The following is a 23,773-nucleotide window of genomic DNA, read 5'->3' on the forward strand; positions in this document are numbered from 1 at the left end:
TTGATTAATCATCAGAATAATCGATATAATTAATTACTAAAATAACTGCTAGCTGCAGCTCTGCTAGAAATACATTAAAAGATGCAAATAATAAAATGTTACTTTCTTTGCATTTTACTTCCTTAATCGCAATAAAATAGCATTCCTTTAGTCTACGCTTGCTCATTTGTAGATAAAAAAAATACTTCTAACGATAATATATCTAACAATTTCAGCTCTTTCTACTTGAATTATCAATTCAACAAAGAGCTACTCTAGTTTCTTAATAGCTGGATAACAAAAGGTGCTGAACAGGAGAATTGATTAATCAAGGGAAGCTAAATATGCCACTTGAAGAGTTCAAAATAGAATATATTTATAGATAAAGAAGCTTTTTATAATCTCAAATGCAACATGTTTATATATTTGTGCAGTTGTGTGTTTTGTTCCATCTTTTTTGAGTTTGTATACTCCAGTTAACGATTAATCAGTTACTAAATTAGTTGATTATTTCAATAATTGATTAATCACGATTAATCGTTTCAGCCCAAGTGTGATTTAAGACTTTAAGAGTCAGAATCCACTAGGATTACCAAAAGACTCGACTATTTGCCCTCACATCTGCCTCAGGTTGCCATTCAGTCGCTCCAGAAGCGCTTAAAGTGATGCTTCTCCACAGACTCATTAATAACACCGCGGACAAATGTTTGCTGGAAAATTACCTCACAAACAAGAACACAGAGAATTCAATGACACGCATGAATCAAGGCGGACAGCATTCACTGCCACAACGGAAATCACTGTGGATCAATCAAAACGCAGGTTCCTGTTGGCGGCTCGGCTTCGTTCCGTTGGGGAACATTCGTTTATTTTCCATCCAGGAAGGCATGAGAGGAGAAAAACGGTCCAGTTTACTAGAGAAGAAATTCGTTCGACGCACATAAACACACAAAAAGGTACCAAAATTGCACCATTTCTTCTGAAAATGATGTGGAGAAACAGAAACTTGAGGTCTGAGTCAAATTTATGTCAGTCAGATATGAATATGGTTAATTCATGAAAAAATGTATGGAAAATAGGGCTGTGTAATAACATCGATTTTGCGATATATATCGATATTTTCTTTCCTAGGAAAAAAAAAAATCGATATTCATCCGCAAGTATCGTAACATCCAACTGTCACCTTGCTCACTAACTCCTTGCTTCGCCAGGAGAGTGATTCAGTCATCAGGCTTAGAGTGATTCCTTCAGATGTTAAGGGTTAAAAAGGTATCAAACTATTCAGAGCAGGTACTTGGTGCACTTTATTTACTTTATAAATGCATGTAAGCTACAGTTTGTACTGTTTCAATTTAAAAAACATGTTTTCTCACCACTTCTTTGATTCATTTTGTCCAGCTGTCGACTTTAAGTCTGTGTCCAACCAGAGCCAGGTGTTGTGTAGTTGGTGCTTTTAATCAGTTTTCAGTTAAATTAATTCAATCCAACTCTATAACAGTCACAAAATGTCACCAAAATCACTCTGTCCCTCTAAAATCATTCAGAAAATCGCAAAAGTGTATTGAATCGTATCGTGAGCAGAATATCGTGTGTGTATCATGTCGCATTGTGAGAATATTGTATCATTACAGTCCCAATGGAAAATATGTAAAATTAGCTTCATTTCAGGCAAAATGTCTACCAGTGTTTGTTTTGTTAGTTAAGCAACAAATCCACAGGTCTGCCACGATGAGAGCTAAAAAATCAAAAACACTGACAGTCATTACTTCACAACAGATGGGAGAAATTAAAACTAAAGTTCCAGATTACTAGGAAGAGAGCACAAGCTTTTACTTTGTGCAGGTTTTTTTTAAGTGTTTTGCATTTTAAAAGGAAAATACTGTTATATTAAAACAAGATTGTTAGTTTTGCACATCATGTTTGCTTTGTTTTTAAAACTATTGCTCTGTTGAACCACAACAGTTTGTTTCATTTGTGTATTTAAATATTTTTATTTACATTTGGTAGCTGATTTCAGACTGTTTTTGTTACCCAAATTAGTTTAAATTTCTATTTATTTGCCTATTTTGCACTGTCTTTGACGTACTAAATGTAATGTGTGGTTTTGTATGTATTCATGTATGAGTAGTTTTTAAATCTAGTGAGTACTTATAAAATAAATGTTTAAAATATCACATGCCCCCAAACAAAAGAAGCAAAAAATATGGAATATACATATTTTTGCCTATTTTCTAATGTAAATACCTTACAAGTAACTGTTCAGTAAGACATGGCAGCTTGTTTTAAGACAATTCCTTAATATGATGAAAAAGTACTTGTTCCACTGGCAGATTATTTTATTTAAAACGTCTTGATCTAAGAGAAGTAATCTGCCAATATATTACAATTATTTTTTATTTTGACTATGAAGGAATTATTCACTTAAAACAAGCTCATATTTTGATGAAAAGTTTATAAGTTAGTTTTGTTTTATTTCAAGTGTACCAAGGTTTTGCACTAGAAAACAAAATACTTGGTAAGATTTTGTGTTTTTGCAGTGTAGTAGAGACCCAAATGGAAGAAAAAAACATTAAGAAAATGTTTTACAGTTTGGCCTGTTTGCACACCCAGGCTTGAAGCGGACGTTTGTTTCACAGCTTCTGCCTCTGACAACACGGCGATCACCTTTAACAACCAGGAGGTATTTCTGACTCTCACCCCAAGTCTTCCTCTTCCTCCCCCCTCATGAATATTGATGGCCTCCACCCCCTGCTGTGCTTAATGGTAACGCTGTGAAAAACGATGCCGGCTGTGTCACTCACACATAATCCCCCCAGGGCCTTGCACAAAACTAATAAGCAGCCATGACAGACACAAAGATGATCCCATCACAACTGAAGGTCAGAACCTACAACAAAGGAGAGCCTCGTTTCTCTCCTGATGAAGATCAGAGATGCATATTCATGTCGCCACTAGGAGTAGGTTAGCATGCGATGGCCGCAGCATGCGATGGCCGCAGCATGCGATGGCCGCAGCATGGGTGCCTGCAGCATGCAGCTGAGCTGTGGCAACTCTTAAGAGCATTGCATCACAACTGGAAATCTGCCGGAGCGTAGCCTAGCGCTTCTTCACAGCGAATGGTCCTTAGGAAACTTTATCACGATATTTTGTGATACTGATACAGATTATGATTAAAAAAACAACTACTTAATTTTTAGGTAACTGTATGGCTGTGACCACAGTTGGGTAGTAACTATTTATATTTACTCGATTACCTTTACCTGAGTAACGTTTTTGAAAAAAAATAAATAAATTACTTTTACTGCGCTGTACTTTTTACTTTTAATTGATAAATATTATTATGAAGAATTTCTACTTTTACCCGAGTAAATTTCTGGATTTTCTACCCCCAGAATGAAAAACAAACATGTTTTAACCAAAACTTTACCAGACACACACCTGTAGTTTCTGTTAAAGTTTCATACGTTTTTTAGTGAAAGAAACTGATTTGGCAAAAATTACTTTGCCTGGTTTTATTTTTTGTTACTTATACAAATTGTCACTTTTGTCCTTAAAATATCAAAATTTCCTCTTAGCTTTATATTTTGATCCATCCAATGATATACTTTTTAAATGTTAAGTGATTGATAAGTTACTCAGTACTTGAGAAGACATTTTGCCAAATATTCTTTTACTCGAGTAATTTCTTGGACAGCTACTTTTTACTTTTACTTTTGTAAAAATATGTAGAAGTACCTTTACTTGACTAAAATTTTTGAGTACTTTACCTACCTCTGGTTGTGACTGCATGGCACAGCTTTCGCAGCCCCATAAACAAATATTGTTCTTGAAAAGCATTTGAAATAGTCTTTCTCAAGACAAAACTGACTTTAAAAAAGTGTGATTGATATCAATAAATGCACACAGTAACTGCATTTAATCCTATTTATGCTGAATTTGCTAATGTTTATTGAACAGAAGCTGCAGAAAATAGAAAAAACAATTTTTCCGATCATACGGTCAGTTAAATTTTTATATTTAACATCAATAACAGAAATGTATCATAACAAAAACTTATGAGAATTTTTCACGCTAAATGACACACGATATGATAAATGCCCACGATAAATGACTGCTACACATTTTCAGGTCACAATTCCAAACTTTTCCAGTCTCTAAGGGCTGAAACAATCGGACTAATCGTGATTAATCAACTATTGGAATAATCATCAACTCGGTAAAACCAACTTTAAATAAACAAAATGCTGAACATCATAAAAAACATCAAAATAAATCAAAAAATTTCATCAAATAAGTAAAACAACTTGACAAATAAGACCTGATTAATTGATTTAGAAAATGATTGTTAACTATAACTTAAAAAAAGCTAAAACTTCATAAAGTATATATATGTTTAAGATAAAACTACTTTTGTAAACACAAAACTTTTAATTTTGGTTTAACCCAGTTCAAAGTCACTAAAGGAATGCTATGTTATATTATAGCAATCAATAAAATGTTTATTTTGTTATTTTAAAAAAAAGAAACCGACTTGTTTGCATATTTTAATGCATTTCTAACACCGTGTAAAAAAGGCTTATGCGATTAAATGAAAAACCTTAATGCATGCCAAATTTTTAGGCGATTAATCGCCAGAATAATTGATTACTAAAAATAATTAGTTGCAAACCTACTAATTTACAGTGTTCTCTGTCCTATAACCTCATTTTTATAGAGATCAGCAGTGACTAGATGAATGCATGGATGACAAGCATGCAGATTAATGAGTCAGTAAATTAAATATATAAATGGAAATTGATATGCTAGGGAAAAAAAAACATCTTTAGTTCTATATTTTCTCTTTTTTCACATGTATCCAGACCTGATAAATACTCAAAGCAGTTTGGGTTTTATTCCTGACTTTTCCTGGCAGCACCTTTGTATTTTGTAACCAAACAAAAGGAGAAACTGCAAACAAAGAAGCCAGCTGAAGCTTCAACCAGAGCGAAAACAAAGCACCACGCGGCGCTGCAAGACGGGATTATTTTCACAATCAGTGAGCATTTCCTTTTTTGGTTAATCTTGTAATCTATAAAATGTCAGGCAAAAGTGAAAAAGGCTCAAGGATTATTTAGTTTACCGTCAGGGAGCAAATCCTCACATTTAGGAGGCTTCATGGGATCAAACGTAAACAGCTTTGAAAATGACAATTCGCTCCTAATCCAAACAGTTCCAGATGAAACGGAAAACCTGAGCACCAACTCAATGAGATACGAATCATTCATGAGCAGCAAGCTAAATACCAAGCCGGTTCGTTTAGTTCACGTTAAACAAGGCCGCCTAATGAAATTAGTCATGCTGCTACAAAAACGTGACTCACCAGGAACAACGGCTAAAAAAACAAAAAAAAAATTTAAGGAAGCAAATTGGGTGAGAAGCAGGAAAATCTGGTCCAGGCGGAGCAAAAATTTGAAGCAGAACGGTCATATTTTACCACATCAAGACGAAAATGATGGAAAATCATTTCTGCAACCCATCCTTTTTGCACAAAACCATCTTAGATAATTAGATTTTAGTCAGATCTGTTTACTTTGAGCTCCTTTCAGAATGAGATGTTTTAGCTCGTCTTGTCACTTTAAATTCAAATAAGCTGTTGCTGGCTTCGCCCCCAACTCAAAAATTACACTCATGCGTGAAAATGGCTGCAAACAGATGCAGCCATACTTCTTGAAAAGCAGAAGTAGAGCATCCTGCACAAACAGCAAGAATGCAGCAAGTGGTTTCTGGGCGGAAAGGCAAAAACACTCGTCTTTTCCAGCAGCCATTGTACAGCGCATACAGTGGTAAAACTAGCTGATCAAACGTGCTGGAGCTCAGTCTGGGTTGCCAGGTAACGGGGTGGGGTCAGCTAAGGTTGCTAGGTAACGCCGCAGCGTTACCTAGCAGCGATTTGTGACGTTACATTCTGCTGGTTTTTAAAAGGGATCATTTTTCAGACCAAAACACATTAACTTGTTGACAAAAATGGCAGCGTATTCTTTAAGTGCTTTGTTGATTTTAGAGCCAGTTGAGACTCAAATGGAAAAAGCACCTTTAAGGAGCTCTGAAGTACTAATATTACTACATTAATGGTAAATGGTTTATTCAATAATAAAATCAGTTTCAAACAGATGAATGGTGTTAATCCTGGTTCTAAAAAGTTGCACCAGAAAACGGCGCCTCAAATAAAACATTCAACTGAAATAAGAGAACACATGGAAACAAACAGCAACTTTGGATCATTTTGTCCAGATATTACTGCTTTTAAATTTGAGTGATGAATCACAAACAAATAAACAGGCTGAAATATTACTGCCACACCAGTAAGTGGCAGCAGAATCAACATTAAAACATCAAAGCTGAGTAGGAATTATGACAGATGAGGGGAAACCCTGTAAAAAAAGCTTTGTGGTTGAAGTTTCTAACACGAACACGTCAAGTCTTTTCATTTTCTATTTTTAAATCATTGAAACTTCCATTGACAAACAAGTGACTCAAACGCAGCAGGAATTATGCTAAATATTGTTGGGCAGAATTGTAAGCTGCTAATAGAACCAGGTTTATTAGAAAAGACGAAATTATTCTTATTTATTTGGTCATAAAATCCATATAGCAACTGTTATTCCAACTTATGCACAGATTTCTGCCTTGATTGAAAGTCGTGTCATTTCCTCAACCGCACTGCCTCAGGTTTAGATGAAGAAGAAGTGAGCGACACTTTCATAAATTAAAACTTCACCTTATCGATGTTGCAACTTGTTTTCACATCACAGGAAGAAAAAACCAGCAGAAGCAGAGCTGATAATACAGAGAGCCTGTGATCCAAAGAAACAATAGAAAACCCAGCTCTTCTAAATAATATAATTCAGATGGAGATGCTAAATATGTAACATTCAATGGTGACATCAGGGTGATTTTGAAAAGTTTAAACACTTTCAAAACATTGACACTAAATCAAAAGTCTCGTTAAGACAAATGATGGGCAGATTAGCCAAAAATCTTAAGTAAAAATGTATTTGGTAAAAAGTCTACTCAAGTACAGAGTAACTGATCAACTATCAATTAATTAATACTTAAAAATTACATTATCAGATGGACAAAAACGCAAATTTAAGTGGAAATTTAGGTATTTTAAGAATGAAAATAACTCATAAGTAACAAAAAAAATAATATCAGACAAAAAAAAAATTCCAAATCAGTTTCTTTCAATAATAATAAAAAAAACAAAAACTTATAAAACTTTAACAAAAACTTACAGGTGTGTGTCTGTCTGGTGGCTTTTTGGTTAAAACGTGTTTGTTTTTCATTCAGTGGGTAGAAAATCCAGAAATTTTACTCGAGTAACAAGCACAGCGTAGTAAAAATACTCCTAAAAGTACATTAAAAAATACTCAAGTAATTGAGTAAATGTAACCAGTTACTACCAAACTCTGGTTATTACCAAATATAAACACCTTCCTAAAATATTGATCCAAAAGTAATTTTTTCACCTCTTTCTTTAAAAATATATTTTAGGCAGACAAAAAACACTTGATAAAAAAATTACTTTATATTAAGGAAGGGATAATCCAGCATTAAAACAGCAAACACACTAATATTTATTATATTTTAAAGCAAAACAAATCTAAATAAAATACTAATCCCATTATTGGTTGAATTTATCACGAAACCAAACCTTTTCTCTAATTAACGTCACATAAATTAGCCGGAAAACTTTCCCACAACCTTATCTACTTTCACTTCAGCTGCTGGTTTCCTCTACTTTCAGCAACCAGAGCTGACAAAAGAAACGGAGCAGCACTTGCTACCAAAGCGCAGCACAAATTGCAGCCTTGTTGCATTTAATTTTTCCAAGTTGCTGCAGGAGGAAAACATTTAATCTCCATTTCTGGAGGAAGGGATTCCACTACTGCCAGTGTTGAATATCAGTGACCAAAAGCAGCTCTAAGAAATGCCCTTTCCCCTCCGCTTTGAATCTGGACGATCCGAGCCAAAAACCTGCCACTTACCATCGCATCTCTGCTGCTGAACATTACTCTGCTCCTCCTCTCCGCAGACATAATGGGTGTTCGTTTGACCATCCGCGGCGGGAGATGAAACGGCTCAAACCGGAAAGGTACATCACCATTAACTACTATTTTAACAAAGTGTCTGTTTGGATCATAGCCTGGAAATGTCAGCGTCTGCAAATCAGCTACACCGCTGCAGAAACACATGCAAATGACACACAGGCGCAGATTTTAGAGGAAACGCAAACTGGGAGGCGGAAAGGTGTATTTTTATGACAAACCGAGGAGAGGGGGAGGATGGCGGAGAGATAAGATGAGAGATAAAGAGAGAAGCCAAAACATTTGTCTACACCGGTTTTCATTGAGATGTTTATTCCAGGCAAAATACCAAAGTTTTCGAACCCTGAAGCTCCTCAGATTTCCTCTTTTACAAGGTTATTATAATCAACTAAAACTCAACAGTTAACGCAAACTATAACTGAGAAAACATTGTCATTAACTGAAATAAATAAAAAACGGTGATGGGGAAAAACTAAGAGGAACTACATCACGTGTTCATGAAGTTATAGGTATAATAACCTTAGTCTTTGTGTTTATCAATCCATTTATTGGCCTTTTGATGTGATGTGATTGTTTTTCCCCCAATACGAACAGTGTTGGAAAATTAAGTTACTCCATTTTCCACCTGGTGGCAAAATGGCAACAGCAACAGTTGGGAGAAAACGGCGGAGTCGGCTGGTTGTTCAATAATTTAACTTTTTTTTTTAAATTGTATCTTCTGTTGAGTATTCATTATACATAATCACAATACAAAACTTTGACCTTTTTGAATTCTGCACCTAAAAATCAACCAAAGAATGAAAAACTAAAGCTACTACTATAAACAATATTTAACCAATAAGAAAAATGAGCAAACATCTAAATACCAATTAAAACTATCTGAATTTGTCACACAAAATGTCACAACTAAATAAAACTAAACAATGAAACAATGAATTTTTATAACCCAAAACTGTTATAACTCTGTTTTTGTTTTTAGATTGAATGCAGATGAACATCAACCAAGGAATTCACTTAATTGGGAAAAAAACTAGCAAAAACAGGTTCTTCAATTAGACTGGCTCATTTGATACAAAGCAGTGTGGAAGCGAATTTCCAGCTGGTGTGGTTCAATTTTACACTGTTTACACTGAGTCAAATGAAAGTGATTGAAAAACCTGTTCCCCTCCTCGCCTGTGGGGGCGCTGCACCACGAACCACTGAAGAAGACATGAGCACAACTTCATTCTTCACAAAATGTAAGTAAAAAGGGAGTGGTGTCAGATTTTATCGACTGTAGGACTTTCTTTAGCCTTTGGTAAAAGACCACAACTCATTTCACTCGCTAGCATTAGGTTCTCATGTTTGTTTTGGTTGCATTTACCCAGAATGCCCTGCACTCTGTATAGTCCACTTCCTGCTGTTGGAGCAGTCTCCTGTCTGCCTACATTCAGATATGAATTTAAACCGTACCAGAGTTCACTTCAATCGAACCGAGACAGAGGTTTTTAAGGGGACCAGATGGATCACACATTCACATCTCCCCAAACAAACCAGACTTTCTAGATAAATGATCTAGAGTTTGAATTTAAGGATGCATTCTCCCCGTTTAGTCCGCTTTAACCAGAGGTGAAATTCTGTTTAAACCCGATTAAAACTAGTTTATTTCTATTGTGTCTTGATGAATAAAACTAAAAAAATAAAGTACTGGGATACCAGCTTTATACATCCAGCAATAAAGATAACAAGGCCTGTCACAATAACAAATGGTGCTAGATGATACATTGCCGTCACAAAGTCGAGAGAGGCAGAAGTTATTGTAATAATCAATAATATTGTTGTTTTGAGACCATTTTCAAGTAATATGGTAATGGTGACAAAATAACGCAAGAACACATTCAAAAATGAATAAACTTTAAATTCTAATGAACATTTAAACACTGGAACTGAAAGACATTTTAATTATCACAAATAAACAAAACAAACAGCAAATAAAATGAAATATGAAGCCTAAGGAGACAAAAAAAATATTCCAAAGGACTAGTTGAAACCAAAGCATCAGACTAAAGCGAAAAAGAGAAAAATGACAAATCATGCAAGTGAAAATTACTGAATTTGTACCAATTCATCATGCGATTAATTGATTATATTGCAACAGGCCTACAGATAACACTGCAAAATTGTATCCGTTATAGCATCAAATAAATGTATTTTCCTGCAAGACCGAAGCAATATTTGCACACCCAGCAAAAAAAAAAAAAAAAACAGCCACTAAAAAGCAGCTTGGTACGCTTCAACAGGCGAGGAAGCACAAGCTGCCTGTGCAATTCACTTGGAAGTGTATGACAGCGAGAATAATTGCTGTGTCAAATCCTCCGGGGCTTCGGCGTGTTCCTGCTCTTCTGATGCGCGACAACTGCCAAGGTGACGAGCAAGCCGTCACAAAGCCGAGAGGCAGATAAAACCTGGTGTCAAGTGGAAACGGCTGCTTGTGATTTTAAGGTAAGTGACACCACACTTTGTTACACAGATTTGATGCTTGGAAATGTTACACAATGCATTACTGTGCTCGGTTTATCCAAACAGGCAGCATATGTAATGAGGAAATAATGGCTTTAAATGCAGCTAAGTGTTATCATAGTGACTTTAAATAGAGGCCTGATGAAAAAGCATTAGAGTTTTATTACGCTTATGAAGCTGGCAGCTCCTGTCTGGCAAGCTTTAAATTAGATCATCAGCAAAACTCTCCATTCATTACAGCTTTTATCAACAGCATGAGGAAACTGAAACCAGAGCAGCTCAATTCAGAGGAGAGAACCTGCACAGAGCATGCAAGAAGTATTTGCACCCTTTTAAATCTTTGGTTTCAAGATGTTTTAGATCTTTGACCTGTCGTAATAAATCACTTAATCCCATGATACATTAAAACAAACTCATTAGTTTCCATTTGAATGCTTTGTTGTTAATAGTAATATCCTTTAGGTGATAAAATTAAACAAACTAGAAATAAGACGCAAATAGTGGGCTTCTATGTTTAACAATATAGAAGAGGATCCATTACGCAAGATTCACATTTTGCTTGTTTTTATGCTTCCATTTGGGTTTAACTGCTTCTTTATTTACTCAATTTACAGAAATACTTCACAATAAAATTACTCAAGTAGAAGTAAAAAGTACAACATAGTAAAAATACTCCTAAAAGTAATTTTTTTCTTCAAAAAGTTACTCAATATAATTGAGTAATGTAGCAAGCTACTACCCCGCTCTGAAAACAACACAACTTTTCTGTCAGCGCATTTAAGAGCATAAAAGCCAACATAAAATAACTAAGAAACTCAAATAGGTTGGTCAAACATAAAAATATAAACTTCAACAAACCCTTCAAATGATTCAGAAAGTACAATTTAAAGAATAAAGCTTGATGTCTCTCAGAGCGCAAAGCATAGAATTAGACTGAATAGATTTACCTTTATTGTCACCGATATAAAACGTCTCTATAGCTGAATCCCTGCCTGCAAATGAAGTTCATTTAAAACAATTCTGCAAAAAATAAAGGATCACAACTCAACAACTACCCAAAAGATCCATTATCAAGTTATTAGAAATGTTGGATGGCAGCAGTTACTCAGTTCCAGGTTGATTTTTCATTACTAAATGACAAAAAAACCAATTGAAACAGATTTTTCTATTTACTCTGGTAATCTTTCTGTCTCAAGGCGGCAGAATGCTCCAAAGCAGCACAATGAAAACGCATGAATCTCTTGAACGCAACTCGAGGAAGGGCGGGAGGTGGGGGGACAGATTGCGTCTCCATTTGTCACCGTAAATGAAAAGAATAACCTTTCAGGCTAACCTAACCGCAAGCATGTGGTGCACAGGCCTCTGCGGTCCGTGCTCGCTCATGTGAGCATGTGTAAAATGTGCCGTGTGATATTTTTATGCGTCTGACCCCTGTAGTCATTAATCGATTGGAGGAAACATCACAGAAGACACGTCGTTAGATCCAGGAATCATTTTAGAACGTAGGAAAGGGAACACACGCAGGAATAAAAGGATAATCCCCAAGAAGCTTAATTGTTTCCCGGGCAACTAGCTCCCCCGCCAAGACGACGGCTGTGAAATATCAGATGGCGATTATTTTACTTTCAAATTACTTACTTATGTCCTCCAGCCAAATCCTTCATGTGAGCCTACCTGGGTTTTTTAGGGAGGTGGAAAAGATAAAGATTAGAGTCCTGGAGGAAAACAACATCTCCTCCAGCCGTCAGCAGAATAACAAAACTGGGCCATGAGCTCAAATGAAAAGGTTAGCTCAATGTTTATGGTTAATGATGGCGGGGGTTCCGACGGGAGCCAGCAGGGGTGATTAATTCAGGCAATAAAGAAGGCCGTCTAGGGTGTAGTCATTTCAAACCGCCTGATGAGTCACATAAAGCAGTTTTCCTTAATCATTTTAAGCAGGTGCCCATGATGGACGAAAAAAGACCAGCTTCCATTTTCCACCACAGCGCAGACGCAGAGTGAGACTGTTCTCCGCCAAACAGAGCTACAATCAGCGGCGGCGTGTCAGTCTGTGTTATTTGGGTTAATAAAAGCCGGTTTCTGAGTAACCCTGGCTTTACAGGGATGCACATCGTGAGCGACGCTCTTCCTCAGAAGGCTCAGAGCCGCGGCGCTTGCACACAATAACCATTGTCCTCGCACAGAGAGGTGATGGTGGGGGGTGGAATCACACCAGAATCAAAACTGGGCTTTAAAGTCACACTGCTGCTTGTTTTCTTCCACTGAACCAAAACATTCTGAGTAAAAACCAAGCTCTCTTCCCAGAAAGCGCAGGGTTCCTGACTGTTTTTCTAGCCTTTCCAGACTAAAACTTACAGTTCTTTGGATGGCTTCACATCTGATTTCCCTGTAGATTCAATTCGATTGGGGACCAAAGTTGCAACATTTGTTACATTTTCAGTTTGTGTGGTTCACTTTCACACTGCACTGCGTCAAACAAACCAAACTGATTGAAAAACCCGTTCCCCTCCTCGCCTGTGGTGGCGCTGCACCAAGAACCACTAAAGGAAACAACACGAAAAGCTCCAAGGAAGACATGAGGGCAACTGGTGTGACATAACCCTTAGGCTACATTCACACAAAAAGTCTTGATGCTCAATTCTGATTTTTTCCTGAAATCTGATATATTTTTGTGTAATACTTCATAATGCCTGCAAGGAGAATTTATGAAAACAATCCACATACGTAAAAGAAGAAGGTTGATGTCACACAACAGCTTTTTGTTTACAAAAGTAATAATGGACGGAGCCAAACTGCAATTGAAACACTTTCTTCCCATCACTTGATCAACAACCGCATGTTACTACTGGTGGAAACGACAAAGAAGACACAGGAAGTGGTGGGAGGACGATGGCGAGGCATGTTTCTTAATGACTTATTGCACGAACAAACTTATTCACGTGTGATTTTAATGGAGGAAGCCAATAAAATAAAGCACAACTAATAGCAAAAGGTTTTGTAGAGCATTGACAGAAAGGCATATGGAGTCAGAACCAGGCCTGATTGTGATGTGGTGCACTTCAGTGACCCATACTTCTTTCATAATCATAATTTTCAGCCACTGTTTACATCTGTATTTAGCTCATCTGCCTTCTTCAGGTGCAGACGTATGTTTCATGTCTCACATCCATCACATAAAAGTCATATAAAATAACCATTCAGACTGCAGATGGCTTGAAAGCAATAAGATATCTAAAGTAGATCCACATATGGAAGTGGCAAAGATCAGATTATTTTGGTGGAGAGGTTAGAATCGGACTGTTCAGACTCGTAAAGAAGCTCATCGTGGGTCACATTAGGACAAAAAAAAGCGCATTTGGGTCACATTTGGCCTTCATCCTTTTATCTGATTTTTAAAGTTTAAATACTGAAAGCTTGCAGTGAATTTTTAGCAGATATTTCTACGGCGCTCAATCTCCAATAAACAAGACGATGAAAAGACCTTGTAGAAAAACGGAGAAGAAATCCAAATAATTTTCCATACGTGTCCAGATCTGGAAAACACATTACCGACTTTTCCAGACTGCAACGGAACCCTGTTGTTTTTTTTTCCTTCTGTTTGCTTTGTGCAGCAACAACAATGCAAGAATGGGTTGCAGTCGCTCTTTTTCACCTGAGATTACCCCCTCAAACACACACACACACACACAAAAACACACACACACACGAGCCGCAGCAGAATAGGAGCCCAGACAAAAGGAGGAGCATTACAGCGTAGCCATGAAACGAGCATGTTTCTGCTGCCTGCGCCCATTACAGCTGCTCTGTGCTCCCACTTCGCTTTACACAAATAAAAGCAGAAACTCCTTACCTGCAGTTTGGAGGTGGGTCTAGTGTTATTTCTGCCAGCTCCTTCTGGATCCTGGAAAGCAAAGATTTTCTATTCAATGTGAGGTTCAAACACACAGAAAGGCACCTTTTGTATTTTTAACCTCGTCCTTTTGAAGGCACAGCACAGAAAACATGAAAATAGATGTTATGAGTTATGTTTATTCATGATTTTAGATGAATTATACATCAATGATCTTAGTGTTGTCTGACTGCAGGGAAAGCAGAGGAATAAAATGTGCTGCTAACACATTCTTACGAGGCCTGACACAAATAATAGGATTAATCCATCATCAAAATAATCATCAACTAATTTAGTAACAAATTAATCATTAACTGGGGCATACAGACTCAAAGAAAGGCCAAGTTATGAAAGAACAACACACTGAGAGCTGTAATTAAGCTAAAAAAATACAAAAGATACATGTATATTTTGCATTTAAGATAAACAAATGTGAATATATTCTACCTGGAACTCAATTGTTAAAGTTTTAGCTTCAGCTGGTTCAAATTCAGAAATAAATTCCCTATTAAGCACCTTTTGAAATCCAATTATTGATTAAAAACAATTGATTAGCTCAACACTGCACCAATGTTACATCAAGTAGAAAGGCTGAAAAAGTATTTTTTAAAGCTTTAGATTCATCCTTTGTTACAAAAGATGAAGCATAAACTAAAAGAGTGTTGCTGCATTTTAGGCAACAAATGTTTATTTTCATACTTAATTAAAAATAACTGATTTGTTTGTTTGTTTCCTAATGTGTTTCTAATACTGTATAAAAAAGGCTTAAGTGAAGAAACTGCATAATGTGGGTTTTTCTTATCCGATTAATCAACTAATCATCAAAATCAATAGATTAATCGATGACTAATTGCGACCTTAAGTGTTACTATGTTTCCTACACATTTTATGTCAATTAGAGACTTTTCCTGTCTCTAATTTCTAGAGTTAAAACAATCATTCATTAAAATAATTATCAATTAATTTACAAATCGATTTATCGTTAACTGGAGTATACAGTCAAAAATAAGTCAATTTCCTGAAAAACAACATATTCAGAGCAGTAATTAGGTCAAAACTGTACAAGATGATAAAAAAGCCACTTACACTTTTTATTTATCTGCATATTTTAATACATTTCAAATACTAGGTTAAGTGAAAAATCTATAAAATGTGAGAATTTTTTACTGAGATAATCGTTAGTTGCGGTCGTACTTCTTACAGACAAAAAAAAGAGCAAGTCAGAGCAGAAGCTGCTTTTTATCCATTAGTGTCATTAACACCTTCATGATTTTTGTGCTGGAAGCTTCATGGCTTCAAGAGAAGCACAGGAAATGAAAACGCTCACAGCATCAGTCACTTTTATAAGAAAAGACTGCATGTCCTCAGCAGACTCTTCGCTCACATGGTTGCATAACTCTCATCTGTCTTTTTTTTTTTTGGGAAGGACCGGCGGACTTGGAGTTAAGTGTTGTGGAGCATGAGGCGTATCCATTAAAGAACAAACAAACGGGAATGGGGAATATCGCTTTCAGATGACAGCAGTGACACTTCACAGCTGCAGCATCTGAAACAACAACGCCTGTGGGGACCAGAGGCTTTTTATGCAACCTCACACCCCGGGGTACGAGGAGACAGAGCTTTGGTCTAACAAAACAGCTCCTGTGTAAACGATGATGCCGAGGTTGTTGGTTTGTTTTTCGTTTTTTGGGGCTCCTCGGCTTACCTCTTGGCACTAGTTGAAAGTTTAGCAGCGGTTTTACTTGAGATCTTGGTCTCCTTCTTTTTGGGCTGTGCCTGCTCTCGATCCTGCTCAGGCGGTACAGTTTCCCTTTGTTCGATATCCGAGCTGCCCCCGCTCGTGCTGGGGCTGTCGTCCGGTCTCTGCACTTCGCTGGACATCGTGGGCCCTAAAATAAGGAAAAAAAAAAAAAAAAGTAAGTCACAACTGCTAACGTGAATGGAGGAAATTGCCACCAAATTTCTGGTTCGAGCAACACAAGCTTCCAGTAATGTACTTAATATCGAGGTGAATGAGAGTTAAATTGGACTTTTCATACTTCTATTTGGGTCTTAACTGCTTCTACCAACAAATCAAGTGCTTAAAAAAAACAAAACAAAACAAAAAAAACATCCAGCAGTTTTTTGGCAATAAATTAATGTTTTTGGTGTCTGGAAAAAGGTTTCAAAACCTCTGGAAAGTAACTTCACAAATCACAAGCTAGCCCCATTACCTAGCAATCCAAGCTAGCTCCAGCAGGTTTGGTCAGCTAATTTTACAGTGTTTTCTGGTTAACTTACCATCCAAAAACCACTTGTTGCATTTAGGCCTGTCACAATAAATCAATTAATTGTATAACAAATTAAAATGAGCTCAATAATTTGCACGATTTATCGTTTTTCTCTTTTGTCTCTCTTTCTACCAAAAACTGGATGATAAAATGTAAAGTTTATTGCGCTTTGAGTATGTGTTCATGCACCAATATGCCATTAGATTACCAGGAAATGATCTCAAACAAAAATATTGTCATTTATCTCAACAACTTCGGGGACAATTTATTGTCCAGCAAAATTTGTTATGACAGGCCTGGATGCATTCCGGTTGGTTGTCCAGGAGGCTCTACTAATGCTTTTCAAATAGCTACAGTTGTATAATTGCACATCAGCTTGCAACCATTTTCACGGGCGAGTGCAAGCGTTGAATTGGGGGCCGCGGCCACCGGCTGCTCATTTGGATGTAAAGTGACAGAGGCCCTAAAACATCTCATCTGAAAGGAGCTCAAAATAGGCAGAACTGAGCAGAATAAAAGCTCATCATCTGACAATTACTTTGCACAAAAAATTTAATCAACATGTTTTTATTGCCCATAAAAATATCCTAACCTTTCCAGGGAAGCGTAGTAGGTTACCTTGATAAAAGATATGCAAGAAGAATAAAGACAAACTGTATTTTCAGATGCAAACATTGGGATAAAAAGTAAATATGAGCCATGCTGAAGAGCAGCCTTGATATGACTTTAACTGAATGACTTTACTGACCCAGATTTAAGGCAAACAAAGCTGCTGCTGCTCTAATTTGTCTTCTTTACACACACAGTGGATAATAAGATACTTAAGATCAATTTTATCTCTCATCTGAATAAACGCATAAAATGGTTTTTTCCGCAACTGCAAATAACATTTAGGAATGATTCCCTTTAGCTGTCCTTTTCTCCTCTTTGGTAGCTCCCTGTTTCACTTCATTTGTCCAACACAACCACTATTCGTCCTCCACACCTGTCCAAATCATCTCAAGGTGTTTTCACATCTGATAGTCTGGTAGACTTGGCCCCACTGGGGACCAAAATTGCAACATTTGTTACATTTCTAGCTTGTGCGGTTCGCTTTCACACTGTGTCAAACAAAACAAACCTTTGAAAAACCTGTTAACCTCCTAGCCTGTGGTGGCGCTGCACCTAGAACCACCAAAGGAAACGACACAAAAAAACCTTTTTCATGAAAGGTAAACAGAAATGGGGTGGCGTCTGATTGGAGGATCAGACGACTCCTGTATTTTTTGGAGAAAAAAAAACAGGAGTAATTTTTCCTGCTAACGCTAAACTCTCACGTTTGTTTTGGTTGTATTTACCCAGAATGCCCTGCGCTGTAGTTCACTTCCTGCTTTGGGAGCGGTCTCTGGTCAGCTTGCATTCATGCGCATTCTTATCGCACCAGATCCCGCAACTGATCTGAGATCGAGGGTTTTAGATGGACCAGAATTCACTTTCTTGGTCCGCATCAGAGTTATCTTACGCATTCACATCTCCAAAACAAACCGGACTTTCTAAACAAATGAATTAGAGTCTGATTAAAGCGGACGCATCATTAATGACCCCCAATTTGTGAAAAACTCTCGTCTTCAATCACTATAGCACAAAAAGACAAGTCAACATAAATATGTTGTGGTTGTAGCGTAATAAAAGATGAGAGATATGTATTAGGTGTCTGATAAGCGAGGAGTTCTTCTGAATGAGGTTTCAGGTTGCCTTTGCTTTCCCTGAAGAGCAGTTCATGGAAAGGCATCAGCTACCGATCAGATGAGGGTCGAAACAAGGACGAGGAGAAAATTCAAGATAAATCTGTGGTATTATTAGCTAGAAGCCAGTGAGCATATATTTTACTGCTTTTAAGGAATCTAAACCACTTTAAATCCACTCTAATATCTACAAAACCCTCAGATGAATTACTGTACACCAATTATAGAGTGTGATTTGGAAGCACCACTTCCAAAACTAAGGTTTCACACATTCCACGCCATATGTTGAAGATTTTTCACCTTATCTGGTTTTGGTTTTACCAGCCTGCAATTTCCACATTTGATTCAATATAAATAGAAAGTATAGAAATCATCGTTTTTGGTATTTTAACAAATAGAACAAACAATTATCAAATGACAAGCTGTCTATAAAAGACCATCAGTACAGAATAATGTTTTCCATTGTTAAAGTTTTAAAGTAGAATCAAATCTAGATGACTAAAAGAATCCAATTAAAATCCTAATTATGTGTCTCCACAAATGGATATATCAAACTCAGCTTGAAAAATCTGTCATTACTGTAGGTTTGATAATATTCTCAATCTGGATCTCATCTAAGGTGTAGTCAAAACGCAAAAATAATACAAAGAAGTCAATTATATGTTTTTACTAACAGAAATATTGTTTCATGAATCAAGTCGCATTTAAAATTAGGGATGAACCGATGTGAAAATTTGGCCCGATATCGATATCAATATTGCTGTTATAGTCAATAATCGATATTATATATTATCACTACTGTTTCAACACCTTTGGAAATAACCATCAGAAACAGAAACAATATTTATAAAAATAAATGTCGGTTCATATCTGCCCAGTTTTATTTATCGGACCGATAAACGCCTAATATCGACCGATACCGATGTTGGTGTCAACATCGATATCACATAGCACCTACCACTGTAGGTGGTAACTTACCCCAACAACTTACCCCAGGTGTGGTCAGTCTAAATAAAGTGATTTCCAAACTAAGATATATTTTAGGACCAAAAAATTTATTTTTCTTTAGAGTTTCAGCAAATAAACAAAACAATACTGTAGTTTTCAAAGTGGACATTATTGAAGTAGGTCTAACAGTCTAAACAAAAATCAATAAAACCCAGCTTTACTCTGGTTTGTACAGTAAATTAATTACTCATCACAAACTATATGTCTAAGATGTGTTGTTATAAGGAAAAAAGCTGCAATATAGACATTTTCGTGTGTTTTAACCAAAATTACAAACATTTTACGAGTCAGACAAGGTGATTTAAAGAATCTTCAGGATGATCTAGTAAATGAAAGGGGGGTTCAGATTCCCCTAAAAGCAAAGAAATGTCCCTTTAACTGGGAGCTAACTTCACCACCGAAACGTTTACGGGGATAAAGCCCACACAATAGGGGGTCGGACCGGGGGACTGCAGCCGAGCGGATCCACAAAAGCGACCGTAAACATTATAGGGAGCTAGCTAACATTACGAGGCCGGGGGGAGGAGGCGGAAAGTAGGGTTACGGCTGCGGGCTGCGCCGCTGATCAGAGAAGATGAGCAGGCCTGCTTTGTTTTATAACTAATTGATAAAAACGACGCATAGAGGGAGGCGTTTCTGTCCGGCGGAGGACGGTCAGCGGCGGCGGAGCTCCGGGAGAGCGGTGACCCTGCTTCGGCACAAAGGGAGACTCTTCCCACCGCCTCCCCCGTCCTCTCTCTCTCCTTCCCTCCTCCTTCTTCACTGGAAAACGACACTTTTCTTTCTCGGGAGATTTTTTTTAGCTACTTTTTTTCTCAATCTACTCCCCCCAAAAAAGGCGGTTGTCGAGCTCACCTAGCCGGTTGGCCGTCGATGCTGCAATTCGGCGTCGTAATCCCCAAGGTACCGAGAAAAGTATATCCTCACACGGCCGTCTGCTCGCTCCCGTTGTCCTTGCTATTTAACTGGAGGTAGCAGCGGCAGGAAAGCGATTACAGCAGAAGCGAGGCAGTCCCCGGACCGCCTCCACGCGCGCTCCCGATCTGCGCGCGCGCGCCTCGTATGTGCACGTGGGCTGCAAATGGTGAGAAGTGGCCCGCGTGAGCTAGGTTATTAAGACCTAATACAAATCGATCGTGATGCTTTTCTTAAAACCGCCTTTAAAAAATGAGTAAAGGAAATTAATACATTTAGATTTAATTAATTATGACGAAAGAAAAAGTGAGGGTTTTTGTCTTTAGTGAGATATTTCTTGTAACAATTAGCAACAGCTTGATTATAATCGCCTTTCTCCCATTCACTTGGATTCCTGCAGTAGAATTTCTGTGACGTCAGTTGCTGGTTTGGAATTATATTCTGCCTGTAGTTTTTGTAATGGTAGTCGTTCTGTCCATACCTGTCAAGATTAGGACTTGAGACTAGTATGAGAAATATCTAACCACTCAGAAGAGTGAATTCAGTTGAGAAGAAAACTACCTTAACAGGTAAGTGGCAAGAGCAGGGCTGAGTAGGGGGTGTCTACGGTCAAGGGGGTGGGAGGGATTGACAGGTATGATTCTGTTGGTGTGGTTGGTCACACATCCAAATATTGAATTAACATTAAAGCTGCAGTATGTAACTTTTATTAAAAAAAAGATATCTATATATATTCTAGATCATACTTCTGTCTACCTTTATGTGTCTTGACTCAATAGACTTGTTAGCATTAGCAGGGCCACCGATAAACAGTTTTCCTGTAACAATAAGTTGTTTCTCAGACATTAGCTAAATGTGAGTACATGAGATAGATTGACAGTGTTTAGACCCTCCTCCAGGCTCTGACTGGTTGTTTTTGGTCAGGAGAGGTGCATTTCTAAAGACGGCAATAGTAGCTCAAAGACGAGCTACTATTGCCGTCATTAATGAGAAACTATTCTCAAGCTCCTATATCTTAATAAAAAAAAATTTGAGTTAGTTTTGTATTATGTCAAGCACTGATATTTGCACAAGAAAGTAGACCAAACTGTTTTGTTTTTGCAGTGCATTTCAGAAAAACATTATGATTCTGACAAGAAGATTAAAGAAAATGATACATAAAGTCAAGTAAAGAAGTCAAACAGAAGCTCGCGCATCCACTGAGTAGCTTTCATGCGGCTCTCTCAGCTACATGATTCAGTGAAGAGGACTGTGAAATGTAAGAGCTGCAAAGCTATTAGGTTGATATTTCAGCTTCTTACACTCACTGTTTCCTAATACCAAGACCGAACATTCATTCATGCTTGAAATTCACGGTGAGTATCTAGCTTGCAGTTGTAGTCAACAGTTCACAGCACATGATGTGCCTGCAGAGAAGCAAAACATCCCTGTAGTCAAATGAATATGACAAGATTAAGCGACGGTTCATTGATGATCACAGTGAGGTGCAATTCAGTAAACCTTAAAAAGTCACAACGCTAAAGGGATTTTTTTTTTAACGTTTTATTTTTTTCTTCATGAGGCAAGGAAAGCAGAATTTTCTCACAGAATTACCAGCTTCTCTGCTGTGATGAGAAGGCTGAAATTCATGCAAAAGAGGTACCATTAAATGTGAAGCATCAGGCAGCCACAGGGCGTCATTCACATAACACTTTCAAAAGCCTGAATTTCACATTCTTACCAGCTGACTGCTTTTTTTAGGCCAGGCTTTCTTGCAGACTTTGCTTCTTCATTAACCCTTGTCATCAACGCTGGCAGCTCTGAAAATATATTAGCTGAAACATTTGTGGGCTGGACCTGGGGCTCCACAGAAAGAAGAATATGTGTTTTTCCCACTAACCGGAGCTGAATATCTTCTAACAGAGACGGTGCTCTGGGTTGTTTCAACTGCGAAAAGGTCAATGAATGAATAAAACACTGTGGTCAGGGATTCTCCACAGGTCAGATAAGTCTGTGTTACTGCAGCACCCTTGTAAAATATTTAACGCACTCAACCATAAAACTCTTGCAAGGTTTTGACAGCTATGTAGTTCCAGTACTGTAGAGCAGAGCTAATGCTTGGTTCTTAATTGGATCTGTTAAAAGACAGAAAAGGCCGTGGTGTGCCTCATTTGAAACATGTCTTCCGTTTAAATGATGATTGTCCTGTGGTCACAACTAAAAGGTGTTCTTATAAATATTTACACATTTAGAAAACCCTTTTTAAAATAGTCTCCTTGCTTCTGACAAACGTCAAGTTCTATTATGCTTTGCTTCCTTAAACAGGTTAAGATAGGCGTATGAACTGTACAAAACACGTTTATTACACTTTTTTGAAAAAAAATTGTTCTTATATTGAGATTTTATTCTGGCCAGTTCTGCCTATTTTCAACTCCTTTCCGGACAAGCTCTTTTAGAGACTCTGTCACTTTAAATCCAAATAAGCTGCTGCTGGCCACGCCCCCAGACTCAATGTTTACACCAAGGCTATTATAGTTTAACTAAAACTAAACTGAAATTGAAAAAACATTTTTGTGAACTGAAATAGGTAACTAGGATAATTAATGGGGGAAAAAGTATAACTTACCGGAACTATATTGTATAAATTGAACCTAAACATACTGAAATTATCAGTATTATAATAAGTCAGCAAAACACAAAACTCTTGTGTTTAAAAAAAAAAGCCATTTACATACTTCGGTAAAATTAACTGACCAAATGTCCTGGAACTCAGCTTGGGTTGCTAGGTAACGGGCGTGGCTTCCGTGGGGTTGCTAGGTAATGGGTTAGGCTTCCCTGGGGTTGGTAGGTGAGGGGCGGGGCTTCCGTGGGGTTGCTAGGTAACTGCCCCTCACTTACTTAGTAGGGGTTAGTAGGTGAGAGGCAGTACCTGCTGATTTGCGACGTTACATTCTGGAGGTTTTTGAAACTGGTCGTTTTCCAGGCACCAAAAACCATTAAGTTATTGTCAAAAACCAGCTCGGCGTTTTTTCTTAAAGCACCTGGGTTGTTATTTTAGAAGCAGTGGAAACACAAATGGAAGTACAAAAATGTGTAACATATGAATTTTGCTTAATATGCCTTCTTTAAAGAGTAACTGATTCACAAATCAATTTTTGTTTTTAGCAGATAAACTGTATAAACTGTATTTTAAAAATCAACAACAAAAAACTATTTATGGTTTAAATGATAGATTTGCCCACCGGTAATCCACAAACCAACCCAATAATGTCGATAGTCTTACATGTGCTGTATTGACCATTTATTACAAGGGATGAAAATAAAACAAACAGCAGGAAGATGGGAAAATTATATTGTGTTATTCCAAATAAAACTGGTAGTTTTGAAAATGGCGGTCCGTGTTTTCATTGGTTGTTGATG

General features: G+C 37.3%; 1 protein-coding gene across 1 annotated transcript in view; it reads right to left on the reverse strand.

Moving 5' to 3' along the window:
* The window catches only part of LOC103477709 (ubiquitin-conjugating enzyme E2 E2), a 43,536-nt gene extending 23,043 nt beyond the window's left edge, over nucleotides 1-20,493 (reverse strand). Inside the window, exons 1-3 of the mRNA XM_008430993.2 lie at nucleotides 20,315-20,493; nucleotides 16,163-16,346; nucleotides 14,419-14,469 (exon numbers count right to left, since the gene is read on the reverse strand). Coding sequence (XP_008429215.1) covers nucleotides 14,419-14,469; nucleotides 16,163-16,338 — 227 coding nt within the window. The 5' untranslated portion in view covers nucleotides 16,339-16,346; nucleotides 20,315-20,493. The remainder of the gene's footprint in view (nucleotides 1-14,418; nucleotides 14,470-16,162; nucleotides 16,347-20,314) is intronic.
* Nucleotides 20,494-23,773: the final 3,280 nt, after the last annotated feature.

Source organism: Poecilia reticulata, linkage group LG16, assembly GCF_000633615.1.
Source record: "Poecilia reticulata strain Guanapo linkage group LG16, Guppy_female_1.0+MT, whole genome shotgun sequence".
Lineage (NCBI taxonomy): Eukaryota > Metazoa > Chordata > Actinopteri > Cyprinodontiformes > Poeciliidae > Poecilia > Poecilia reticulata.